Below are 13,479 nucleotides of genomic sequence, written 5' to 3'. Positions count from 1 at the left end.
GTTGCTCAGTTCCTCTGGGGTGTCACAAAAAAGAGCAGCATCTTTGTAATGCAGTTTAAAAAAAAATGCAGATTACTCCTACTTTTAATGTCCAGTCGAGTCTAATCTTTATGTACAGCCTATTTCATACTTTATTAGGCACACTTGTTCAACTGCTCGGGAATACAAATATCTAATCAGACCATCACATAGCAAGAACTCAGTTCTTTAGACATGTAGACATGGTCAAGACAGCCTGCTGAAGTCCAAACTGAGCATCAAAATGAAAAAGAGAAAAAAACAGGATCCAGTTAGCTGCAGTTCTCTGGGTGAAAAATGTCTTACTGATGCCAGATGTCAGAGGAGAATGGCCAGACTCGTTTGAGCTGATGGGAAGGCCACAATACGTCAAATAGCCACCTGTGACAACCAAGGTATGCAAAAGAGCATCTCTGAACGCACAACACGTGAAACCTTGAAGCAGATGGCAATAAACAGCTGTAGCTAAAATTCACATGGGACAACAGAAAATTGTAAAACATCGACTGTTCTGATGAGTCTCAATTTCTGCTGCAACATTGGATGATAGGATGAGAATTTGGCATAAAACACATGACAAAAGTGATACATCCTGCCTTGTATGAGTAGTTCAGGCTGCCGCTGGTGCTGTAATAGTGTCAGGGATATTTATTTGGCACCCTTAATACCAACTGAATATTGTTTAAATGCCACAGTGCACCTGAGTTAATCTACTGTATGTTTGGGAAACTGAGCATCAGTATTTAGCAGACACATCTCTCTCGTTCTCTCGCCTCTTCAGCCGAAATTCCCCCAAGCTGTCGCCTTGTCGTCCGGCTTTGTGACGAACTTTGTTTAACCTCCACATTTGATGGCCACTGTGGAGGTTAAACAAACTATCTGACGTCATTAGCCGTTTCCGGGTCCAAACTCCCCTTCAGTTCCCAAACTCAAACACTGTGCCATCCCTGAGAGTTAAAAGCTATCTCTCTTACTAATCTTACTTAATTCGTCACACTGAGTTCCCTGACACATATAAACATATAGAGTACTGTGCAAAAGTATTGAGCCATCTCTCACTTCAAGTTTTGGTAGGAAAATGAGAGAGATGCAGCAATTTATTGAAATGTACAAACTCACATGAAAATATCATTTATAAGGCAAAAACAGAGTTTGTACAGCTCTAATCTACGCAAAGATTAACATAATGAAATGAGAATATTTATATTGGCTTAACAAAAGTTTATGTTTAAATCAGTACACAATTACTGCACAAAATATAAAAAGATTTTACGCAAACAGGAAAAACAGAGTTTATACCGAGGCTTCTTAGATCACAGTGCAGTACCTGCTCCCTCTGTAACCAGAGGTCAAAGCTAATAGTTTACTCATCCAGTTACAACATGTCATATTGTAAAATGTCTTCAGTTAAACATTCAGTACAGAGTACAAAGCACCGTTTAATGACAGTCAAACACTACTAATAAGACACTAATAATAATGCAGATACAATTAGATGGAAAATTTTGGATGTCTCTGAAAAGATGACACGCATAACAGATTTTCTACATGGCTTCCAAATGACTAAAGGTCTGATGAGGAAGGAAATTTTCAGATATTAACAATAAAAAAGGAATTTCTAACAAGTATGTTTTAAAACAAATCAAAACTTTTATGGTTGGACTGAATTTTGACACTTGTCACAAACAAATGTTGCATAGCCCAGATGTTGTCCAACATATAGTGTATGACATCTGGCCGAGGTCAACACATTCAGTCGATGAGAAGAGATTTGCAGACGTGCAGCAGGGAAACGCAAGGGTTGCCAGACAGATTAGTCGTTATTGCCTTCCTGAAAAAGTTCTTCTAAGATAGTTTTTCCTCACAGTGATGACATAAATGATTTTAGTTCAAGAACAAGTGTCGCAAGAGACCAACAAGTGTGTTTTAGTAAGGTCGTGTAATGTTTAATAATACTTTAAAAAGATGTCCTCAGTCCGATGGCGTTTCAGTCCTCGGTGGTGGAATTTGCTGGACGATGACCTGAAAAAACAAAACAAAACATGAAAGTGGAAGAAAAATAAAATGATGAGTGACCAAAGCTATTGAAAACTGTCCTTCAGCAGATATCCCTGGGATAAATCGGACTCTGTGGCATGTTTCTTTGAAGTAGACAGAAGGCTTGTATGTCAATAATAAAAAAATAAAATATGCTATTACCTGAGTGCGTGTGGATTTCAGTGCGAAACTTGCGACAGTGGTTAGAAAAATGAGAATCACTAACACTGAAATAGTGGAGATCAGTAAAATGGCTTCGATACTTTCCAGCAGCATCTACAGTGACAGAAAGTGAGAGTTATTGATATGCTGTGAAAACATGCATGTCATACAATCATAATCAAAAAATAGATATGTACTGTAACTCACCACACTTGCATCGTTCAAATGAAATCGCAAAAAAAAAAAGTAGGGATAAGAGATGACCTGGATCATCCTGTATATGAAAGAGATTACGATTCCAAAGATGGAAACCACATACAGGGCCAAGCACACAGTCACCTGGGAAAGATAAGTTAATCAAAATTAATTAGGCCACTGAATTAGGAAGGACTGTAGGAGTATAAACAAGGCTGAAAATCACAAATAGGAAATAAAACCATGACGTACCATCTTCTTGGACGGATGCAACTCAGTGTAGACTGACAGGATTCCACAGGTAAGAAACTAGTGAGCAAATAATCACAACAAATGATGCTGTTTGACCTTAACCCACAGTAGATTTAGTAATATGGGTGATATTTTCACAGTGTGAAGCTGTGTGAGTCTGTCTTCATACAATACATCTTTTGTAGGAAACTATGAATACTTGCTGATGTTTATTTGTCATTGGAAAGATCTAGTTAACACGTAGCATTGCAATTGTACCAGATGCATTTTTAAAACCTTTTGGTATTATGACTGTGTGTCATGCTTGTGCTGTTAACCTAACAAACTGATGGTTGTAGCCTCATATTTATAGCACAGGCAGTACTTTGAACTTTTCTGAACAATAACTGCACAGAAGATATGACCAGTCAAGTTCAATCATTTTTAGCTGTCAGCATGTCAGTGCTAGCCAGTAAAATGCTACAGTAAGTACCAGAGCTCCCTGCCAAAAGGGAATGAGTTGAGCAGAGAATTTGAACTCTTCATTGGAGAACTGAAATCCCATTAACAACTCAGCACAGCCAAACATCAGAATGACAATCTGGAAAGGGGAAGAGGAAGAATGGATGAGAGTGTCTACAGCTGCATCAGCTTATAGCTATCCTCGTGCATAAATCTGCTTATTTAAGATTTTGCTTATCTGATGTGTTACCCCAAGACTTCTGGGCTCCTTTCGGACAAAGCGATGCAGAGGTTTGCTGGACATCGGCACATTGCTGCTAGTCCCCTGATCCCCATTTCTTTCTGTTGTCCCCTCCTCTCTAGTCGTTGTCTGAGTTCCCTCCATTTTCAGGAGACTACACACAGTGCTTGGCTGCGGGTCAAAAAGACTTAATTGAACTGGATGCTTCCCCACAGCAGCACAGATTGTTGGGGGCAGAATATCTGTGGAGTAGCAGAAAACATTTAAAAGCCAGATGAATGCAAGATTTTTCAAAAGTCTTAGAAAACGTGACTCACCCCGTCTTAGATTTTCATGCAGAAAAAGCAGAGTGAAAGATAACAGGAAGGGAATGTTGTGGGTGGAAAGAGGAAGTGTGGCAATTTGAGACTTCTTTTTTTATTAAGTGGTGGGGCTAAAGACTGTCTGGAAGTTACAGGCTTAGGCTGTTCCACAGTATAGTGAGTAAACCACTCAGTTAAAATGAAATCCCCATTAGGTCTGTGCACACTTACTGTATTATAAGTAGATCGGCATTATTGGCAGAGTTAGTGAAACTACTGACAACCTGGTATGTATTATTTTTGTGCAAAGCTAATTGAACCTCGTGCGTGTGACATTGCATCTAAACAGAAAAATTAGTTAAAGTTAAAGTGAGTTTCAGCAGGTAAGGGCTCAGTGTGGGGGAAAAGAATCACAGCTCACAATAATTTCTATTAAGATTTCCACAAGATTTCTATTCTCTACACTGACAGCTTACTGTTTATACTCACTTTATACTAGACGGCCGGTAACGGAGAGACTAAAGGTGGTTACGCCCTCTTGTAACAGAGAGGATGTATGTCAGCCCGTTCTCACGCCCGTTCTGACCTAACCTTATCCCGAACCTTAACCAGCACTTTAAAGAAGTTAGTGTTTTCCAAAGCGATTTAAGTAAAATAAACGCATATGTGTAGATTCATTCCAAACTGTTCTCATGTTTCTTAATTTTTCCGATCTCGTAATCCAGGGAAGTGTTTGGTGTTTGGGAGTGAGAACGTGTTGTGTATTCTATCAAAACACGGCAGAACAATGTGTCCTTCTAACTCATCTAAACAAGGCATTCTGTAAAGGGTATAACAAATATGGCAGTCTTTCATGAAACAACAACTGTAATCTCCACATTTCCAGCTTTTTCCTCAAAATAGTATTTTAACTTTTTCCCTCCTCAAAACAACATTATGTAACTTGATCTCCAAATTTTGATTTTATTCTCAATTTCAGCAATATATGTTTTGTATTAATTTGGCCCCAATGGTCCTTCTTACCTCGTCTTGGATTTTCATGCAGCAAAAGCAGCGTGAAAGATAACGGGAAGGGATTATTGTGGGTAGAAAGAGAAAGAGACAGTTTTTTCATTAAGGGGAGGAGCCAAAGACTTTGATTGGAAGTTACAGGCTGAAACTGTTCCACAGTGTGGTCAGTGAAAACTCCATGAGGTCTGTGCACACTGACTGTGTTATAAGTGTAAGCAGGTGTACATAAAAAAACAACAACAACTTTACCTACTTAAAGTCTTTAAGTGAGGCTTTTTTAAAAATTATTTACATTACGGATTCAGATTGCATTAATGTTTTCTTTTTTTTTTTATCATTATTGAAATTACTTTCTAATTGGGCATATTTATCATCTCTACAAGTTTCAGCTTTAAACAGCAGTTTGAAGCAATCACAATGATCAACTTCTGATTATTTTTTTTTAACATACATACATATAGCAGTGCCACCACTTTGGGTCGGTCTGTGCTGCCCTCACTAATCATCAGCATCACATGTAAAAGTCCCAAGATTTTTTGTGATTAAATGTAACTAAATGTTTCTTAATAAAAATCAAACCAAACAGCAAATACTCCAAAAAAAGCAGCAGTCATATTTGTTGTAAGGAAGAGTTTTATTATGTCATAATTATTTAATCATTACACAGGCATGATGACAAGGTCTTGTTGATAAAGACACATTATGTTTCTAATGTTATATGTTCCACCTTCAGTATCTTAACATCTTGAAATATGTCAAGCCATATCTGAATATAAATACAGTTTTATGCAAAAGTACTTCACCAGTACAAGTATTATAAAAATATTTAATATTTGCATAGATTAAAATTCCATGAGTAAAAACATACAAGACAGCAGTTTTATCACTAATTACTTCAAATGCACAAACAAGTTTGATATCTATCATATCAAAATGTAAACATGTTGTTATCCTCAGCTGGGCCCTCCTAACACAACAAGTCTTGTTGTTGATTCAAGGATCCGGCATATTGTCCACCTGCAAGACAGCAGCTCCCATCAGACATTTTTAACTAAAAACTACAAAAAAAATTCAACAGAGACAATAAGGCTGCATAACAATTACTGTTATATGCTGTTGGTAGGACAACAAGTGCTTCTCCAGGAGGTACGTCGACCTTTGTCTCATCTCTGCTGCACCATTGTACTGAAGGACCTCCAACAGTGAAAGCCCATCTTGCCTGACAAACTCCTCTGCCACCTGAAGAAGAAGAATACCACATCATGCCACAGCTTAGCAATCATTACAGAGTTTAGTTTCACTAATTACCACACTTACCACTGGACTGCTGACAGTCATCATGAACAGGATGTCCAGGCTCTGAATCACCATTTCCTGATCAGCCATTTTAAGCGTGGCACAGAGTGCAGACAGTAAACCAAGCTGCATGAGCTGCACACAGAACACCTTTTTCTTGTGGGCAATATTAGCCAGAATCCTGAGAATCTGAGTGTAACAAGCAAGAAAAACAAAAAAACAACAAAAACACAAAATCAAAAAACACTTTTTTCATCCAAAAGGATGCAAGAGAAAACCACAAGATTTCTTATTATATGCCACAATGACTTAATATTACAAGAAGCACTTATATCAATCATAGTACCGTATTTCCCGGACTACAAAGCGCACCTGAATATTAGCTGCACAAGCTAAAATCAGGGGAAAATCCTGTTTTGTACATACATTAGCCGCACCTGACCAAAAGCCGCAGGTGTTTCAATGTTGACTTATCATATGTAAGAGAATATGCACAAAGCGAATTGTCAGGAAAGAGATGGCTGTTTGGAGACACACCCCTTTTATTAATATTTTGAAAAACAAGTTATGGGTACATATTTGCATAACTTTTTAGGTATATGTACAAGTAGCGGTAATTACAAGTACGAAACATGTACTGTGCTTCATAAATGAGTAACAAATGTAGTACATAACAATAACCTACAGCACACCAGAAAAATAGATTCGGACTACCTTTTAGGCTCAGGTGCAGTGACACGGCTTTAACAAGAAGAAAAGTCACCATCTTTCTCTTCTTCCTGCACACTAAAACCACCAAAGTCCTCTCCTCCAGTGTCGGATACGAACAGGCTCAGGATGGCTTCGTCATCCACTCTCAGCTTCGTTCCTTCGTTGTCACTTACAAAACCAAAGAAATCCTCGTTGTCAGTGTTAGAGTCGAATACCCTCTGAAGGGCCGTGGCGGTGTCCTCCTCTCCATCATGCAGCAGTCCAGCCCTTCGAAATCCGTTGGTGATCATGGATGTTTTCACACTTTTTCACGCTGTCAGATTCCACCGGTGGAGTTGAGCATAACTTGCTTTTCGCAAGTTTATCGCCGCTCGTCATCCACGACTCCCGCTGAACGCGTAGCGTTCATTTGAAGTTGGTTTTTCACGCTACTTGTACGGCACTATGTTGCCTGGCGGATGGACACGTGACCAACATACCACTCTTGAACCCCGATACTGTGTGTCTGATCGCATGCCCTTCCGCCAGGCAACGTAGTGCCGTACAACAGCGGAACAAACAAAACAAATCGTCTTACGATATGACAAAAATCACGGACAATCCATAGAAAAGCCGCACCTGACTAAAAGCCGCAGGGTTCAAAGCTTGTGCAAAAAGTAGCGGCTTATAGCCCGACAATTACGGTACTAACCATAGTATTAATGCCTTGAGAAAATGGGAGAAGTTGGATCAATCCTGGGACCAAGTTTAGAGTCAAGAGGGCGGAGCAGAATTCGGTGGAGTGAGCTGGGATGGAGAGAGGTAGAAAACACAATGGGGCACGTTACACACACTACAGAAAACCCTGATAATTATGATGCATCAAATCTCAGATGTGCACAGAGAATGCACAAGGCAGCCACAAGCATTTTATTCAGTATTTGAATAGATTGAATAGTTACACCAAAAAAAAAATGCAATGTTTTCTTGCACAAATCTATACTGAACTGCAGCAAAGCAGGAAAAATATATTGCAAAACGGTTCTATTAGTAATGATGAGGTGTACTTCTGTATGGCTGCAGTCCCATTCAGAGACGACTAAAACAAGAGAGCCGTACCTGTGAGGTTGTTAAGGACCCAGACGGTCTCTCTGGCCAAGGCTGGCAGGGTGTGCAGGTAGGCTTGAACAAGTGCACACAGAGAAGCTGGCAGATGAGCATCAGTCAGTTGAGCATTCAGGTCTTCCTCCGGGCAGGAGGACAAGATGTTTCCCACACACCTCAACAGAGGCCAGATGAGCTGAAGAAGACACATTAAAAGCTTCTGTGATCCAAGTCAGATTAAAAACTAAAGTTGTTATTAGAGATGGACCGATCCGATATTACGTATCGGTATCGGTCCGATACTGACCTAAATTACTGGATTGGATATCGGAGAAAAATAAAAAATGTAATCCGATCCATTAAATATCACGAAAGCACCTCACAAAACTTGCAACACGCCGTAACTCACCTCAGAACGTTAGCACGTCGGAGCAGTATGCATCACGTGATAGAGCGGCTGTGGCATGCGGGACCTGTCGGTGGTCTGGATAGCATTTGGAGCTTCGCTAGCAACCCGGCATTTCATCTCCGACAAAGTTATCCCCGAGAGAAGTAAAGCAAGTGTGTAAGTCCTTCTCTGAATGTTTGTAAAGCATTCCTGCGTTAAGCTTAACAAGCGATATATGGAGCGACTGCCTCTTCTTGCTGCTACTTCAATCATGAAACTGCTTAATGATCAGCTGATCGGCTTTTCTGTCGCGAGTCCGTGTCTCTAGTTTGCTTTTGGCCCAGTTTGCACCAGAAAGAGGAAACCAGTGGATAAACAACAGCAGCACGTTTAAGCTTGATCAGCTGTTGTTAGAATGTATTTAATATTACTTTCTACACCAGGATCTTTTTCTACGCAGCTGACGGCTGGTAACTGTGCAGGGGCGGATCTAGCAAAGTTTAGACAGGGGGGCCGATAGGGCATTAACAGGGAAAAGGGGCACAAAGACATACTTTTCTTTCTTATTCTCATTTAAAATGTCTAGCTTTTAATAAATAATTATCTGACACCCAAAGTTTAAATTTGATGCAAAATGAATAGAAGTCAATTACTTCTATTCATTTAGTCTATTACTTCTAGACTTAATAGTAACTATTAAGTCTAATATATATACCCTAATAAGCTATAGTACTTTTTCCTTTGGGAAGGTACCATCTGTGCAGTCTGCAATTTTGTTGAAGAAAGATGTTGAATCTATTTAATATTTCTTGAAAAATAATTGATTTCTGTGCATTTTTTTTTTCACACTGCATCAAATTAAGGTTGATTACGTCGATTAAGCATCATGAGGTGGAGCGTGAGGGGTGGTTCCCTATTTTTTATTTATTTATTTTTGTTGTTGCTGGGAGTTGGAACCCTATTAGTTAGGTTGCTTAATATTTATGCTAAGTACTCTTTAAAATACCAGAATAGGGAGGATGGTGTAGGTTTAAGTTTATTAGATTGATCAGTATTGCTGAACTATGAAATATTTTTTTTTGCATGCAGGTATAACAGAATAGCTTTAGTGTAGTTGTTGTTTTAAACTTGAGTATGAACTTATACAAAATGCAGCAAGATATTTAAAAACAGTTTTGTTGATTAAAAAACACTATATCGGATTCATATCGGTATCGGCAGATATCCAAATTTATGATATCGGTATCGGACATAAAAAAGTGGTATCGTGCCATCTCTAGTTGTTATTTTTACTTTGTTCTGAAGCTTAGGCAAATATGCGATGTTGCTGTTTTGTTTCAGTTCCTAGATTCTTCAACTGACTTTTAATAATAGTTAAGTCATTTTACTATCTTTGGAGGTAGCTCAGCATGAAATGAACTAATCTACATTATTAATTCAATGATAATTATCAAATTTGTTTGCTTAAAAGTAAAAAAAAAAAAAGTCTTAACAAGTTTTGAAAGTAAATATTGGATTTGATCATTCACTTCCATACCAGCTCAATCCCATCTTCTTTGTTTCCCTCGGTGACAGCACCACCTAGTGACACTAACAAGGAGCTGCACTGTGACAGGGCACCCTGAGCCAGCAGCTCTTTGTTATCATCTGTGCTAATAAAAGGCACAAAACAGATTCAGTAATTAGCTACAATAGCAAATCAGCAAAAAAACAAAAAAGGTTTTGGACACTTTCCTAAACTTCTCACCTGCATATGAGGTAATGGAGACACCATGCACACTCTATGGCAGGAGCCAGGCCGAACTGTGGGTCGGGGGTAAGGACGGATAACAGGTGTGAAGGCAAGGTAGACTTCAGGACTATCCTACAGACACAGAGGAAGACAAAAAAACACAACAAGGTTAAATGTGAACAAAACATTACTCTGACATTTTCTGCGAGATGAGGAATGCAGAGGCTGAAGACGTGAAGAAGTGCATTATTGATATATTTACGGGATTATCTTCTCAGGTGCGTCTCTGGCCTGGAGAAGCTGAGAGAGGGTGAACGCTGCAGCTTCCACTACTGCAAGTGTGTGCCGTTGGTTCTGGACAAATACACAGTAACATGTTACAAAGACGTGCAGCAGTCACACTCCTGTCTCTCTATGAATTGGATGTTTGAGTAGATTTGGATTCAACTGCAACAATTCTACGAATTGCCAGTACAGTAAGGATATTAGTGTAGACAGTGAGCCTTCGTAGTTTACCTCTATACAGCTGGCCAGAGCGGGAATGATTCCCTGAGCCAGGAGCTTCTCTCTTACCACATCGCTGTCTGGACACATGTTACCAAGTGTGTAGAGACACAGCTCCTGTGTACATATAATGTTCCGCACAATAAGGAAGTCAAAAGTCTTCTGCATTGTAGGTCATACTATATCACAAACTGCCTGCACTGCATGGTGACTTACTGTAAACTTAGTGCTTGGGCCAGACAGGTAAGTGAGCAGGTAAGGGGTAGCAGGCAGACAGGCTGGAGCCACATTAGTGTGGGAAGAGTGAGAGAGCTCGTGAAGACACCGAACGGCCTGCAGGCGGCACTGAGCATTAGAGCCAGTGAGGAGGCCGACCAGCAGATGCATACTGTTCTCGTGCCTGAAAGAAAACACAGTTTCACACACAAAGATGAGGAAGTGACTTAAAAGTGACAGCGTAATTTAGTCTCTTCCAATATGGCAACAGAAGCCACTACCATACTTGATAAAGGTGAGCTGTGCAGCTGGGTCGCGCAGAACTTTACTCAAGGCCTTCAGGTGTGCCTCCTTCTCTGTCCCGCTGTGTTGAAGTTTGTGGAGCAGACTAACAATGTCCTGAGGAAATATGAGACTGGCAGGCTGAGTTCAGATCTTTCATTTTACTGAACCTACCAAAAAAAATAATCTAAGACAGGCATGTCAAAATCAGTTTACGTTGTGGGTCAAATACGGCCCAGTTTGGCTCGAGTAGTAAAAACACCCCATTCTGTCAGTGTTAATATATTTAGCTACACTTTAAATCCCTGAGAAACCTTACAATGAGACAAAGAAGAAACATTTCAACAATATGTCTCAATTTTTCAGCAAAATAAAATTACAGAAAGGTTCCAGTAGCTCTTTTTCCAGACTGTCCTGTACTTATAAAACAAAGTTTTTGTTAATTCACAGAAAATATTCTTTTTTTCCCACCAAAATTTCAAAAGATGTCAAAAAACATTAACTTTTCTGTCATTTAATTATTTATCTATTAGATAATTCCTTTAGTTTAGCGTGAATGGCTACGTAGGAGGTCTTTATCAGCAGTAAAAGATGTAAAACTTCTGAAAACATAGCCTATAAGTTGATTCCCTCCTTTACATCTTCCAGCCTTCAAGTGGGCCAGATTGGAGAATTCTGGCACCTGGGAAATTCTTGTGCTTGACACCCCTGATCCAACACAATATCTGATACTTACATGTCCTCCTGGGGCTGTGTCCATGCTAACGTCCGGCTGCTCCTCATCTTCATTTAGCAGTAGTCGCTTGCTCACCAGCTGCCTGTCTCTGCGTGCCTGTCTCAGTGCTAAAGCATTCAGGGAGAGGCATGTCACAACTCTTTAACCTTCAGGGATCATACGTGATCATACTTGTGTTTAGTGTACATATGCTGTGCAAAACATGCGTCCTTTTGAGATAAAGCCACCATGGGGAGGCCATGCCTGTGGGGAAATAAAGAAGCTGAAGTTAAGATGATGCTAACATATCCATTTAGGTTTTGACTCATTTTACGCCAGTGTATGTCACCAACACTGCTCTATTTTATATTAAGACCTGTACATGGGAACATCTCAATTTAAAAAAAAAAACACTGAATTTCGAGTAGAAACGAAAACCTATATCTGCACAGGAACTGTTTTTGCTGTTTATGTGTTGTAAAAATGCCTGGAGATGAAGATGTAACAGCTAACTAACAGTTCCTCATGGGTGTCATAAAAAAGAGCTGTATCTTTGTAATACAGTTTTTAAAAAAAATTACATGTGCACATTACATAAACCTATTTCACACTTTATTATGCACATTTGTTCAACTGCTTGGTAAATACAAGTATCTAATCAGATAATCACATAGCAACAACTGAGTTGGTTTAGACATGTAGACAGGGTCAAGATGGCCTGCTGAAGTTTAAACTGAGCATCAAAAAGGGGAAGAATAGTGATTTAAATGCCTCTGAATGTGGAATGGCTGTTTGTGCCAAATTGGCTGGCCTGTGTATTCCATAAACGGATGACGTGCTGGAATTTTCAACAGCCAATTTTCACAGAGAACGGTCTGAGAAAGAGGAAAAATGCCTTAGTGAAGCCAGATGTCAGAGGAGAGTGGCCGACTCGTTTGAGCTGATGGGAAGGCAACAATATCTCAAATAACCGCCCATGACAACAAAGGTATGCAAAAGAGCATCTATGAACGCCAACACGAAGTAGATGGCCTACAGCAATAGACAGCTGAGGCTACAATACCAATACCAGTACTAATAGAACAATACCAGCACTTTATTGAATCTGTGCCATGATGAATTAAGACAATTCTGAAAACACAAGGGGGTTCAACTTGGCTCTAGCAACGTGTACCTAATAGTTTATTAAGATATTAATAAAATAATGGTTACGTTGAAGCTACAGTTCCAGCTAGTTTCTATGGAAACTAAACATAGTCACAGAGCCAAAGGAAAAATGAGCTCATTACTGAATAAACAGGGTTTTAGTTAAAGACCAGGGTTAGCCTACAGTATGTTTGGGAAACTGAGCCTCGGTATTTAGCAGACACACCTCTCTCGTTCTCTCGCCTCTTCAGCCTGAGCTCCTCCAAGCTGCCGCCTTGTTGTCCGGCTTTGTGACGAACTTTGTTCAACCTCCACATTTGGCGGCCAGTAACAACTGCAACTGTAAAACTTCACTGACAGTTACTCATCGTATGGTTAGTGTGTAGCTATGGTAGTGGGGTAGTCTTCTTCTTTCTTCTTTAACAGTGGTAAAACAAACGTCTTTTCGCTGCATTAGCGTCACCCTCCGGATTGGAGTGGAACAGTCGTTTTCTCGGTTTCCTTAAAAAAGACTTGACACCCTCACGTTACACGATTCAGCGGAAAGGCAGTTTTAGGCCTCGTCTCTCTTAATAATCTTAATTTGTCTCACCGAGATCCCTGACACGTACAAACATATAGAGTGTCCCCTACAGCACAGCACAATCTCCAGAGCTCATCAAGTCAAGCATTTTCCCTTAATTTGTAAGAAGTTCAGCGTTTGTGTGCCCAAAGAACAGGATTTACCAGATGTAAGACTTGGGACGG

The 13,479-nt window shown here is 39.8% G+C and overlaps 2 protein-coding genes across 2 annotated transcripts; both read right to left on the bottom strand.

The window, feature by feature from the left end:
• Positions 1-1,224: 1,224 nt before the first annotated feature.
• On the bottom strand, positions 1,225-4,663 carry LOC113036419 (membrane-spanning 4-domains subfamily A member 4D-like). The gene is made up of 7 exons (XM_026192770.1): positions 3,664-4,663; positions 3,356-3,588; positions 3,137-3,244; positions 2,665-2,721; positions 2,425-2,556; positions 2,218-2,331; positions 1,225-2,040 (listed from the first exon to the last, which is right to left on the bottom strand). Exons 2-7 carry the CDS (start codon positions 3,488-3,490, stop codon positions 1,990-1,992), a joined length of 597 nt encoding a protein of 198 aa, XP_026048555.1. The 5' UTR covers positions 3,491-3,588; positions 3,664-4,663; the 3' UTR covers positions 1,225-1,989.
• Positions 4,664-5,274: 611 nt separating this feature from the next.
• On the bottom strand, positions 5,275-13,434 carry tmco6 (transmembrane and coiled-coil domains 6). The gene is made up of 13 exons (XM_026192756.1): positions 12,959-13,434; positions 11,608-11,714; positions 10,876-10,988; positions 10,590-10,773; positions 10,386-10,490; positions 10,132-10,223; positions 9,885-10,001; positions 9,675-9,789; positions 7,765-7,945; positions 7,358-7,452; positions 5,977-6,144; positions 5,764-5,898; positions 5,275-5,676 (listed from the first exon to the last, which is right to left on the bottom strand). Exons 1-13 carry the CDS (start codon positions 13,047-13,049, stop codon positions 5,653-5,655), a joined length of 1,527 nt encoding a protein of 508 aa, XP_026048541.1. The 5' UTR covers positions 13,050-13,434; the 3' UTR covers positions 5,275-5,652.
• Positions 13,435-13,479: the final 45 nt, after the last annotated feature.

Source organism: Astatotilapia calliptera, chromosome 2 (assembly GCF_900246225.1).
Source record: "Astatotilapia calliptera chromosome 2, fAstCal1.2, whole genome shotgun sequence".
Taxonomy (NCBI): domain Eukaryota; kingdom Metazoa; phylum Chordata; class Actinopteri; order Cichliformes; family Cichlidae; genus Astatotilapia; species Astatotilapia calliptera.
Note: the sequence above shows the minus strand (reverse complement) of the source record. Positions and strands in the feature narration are given on the sequence as shown.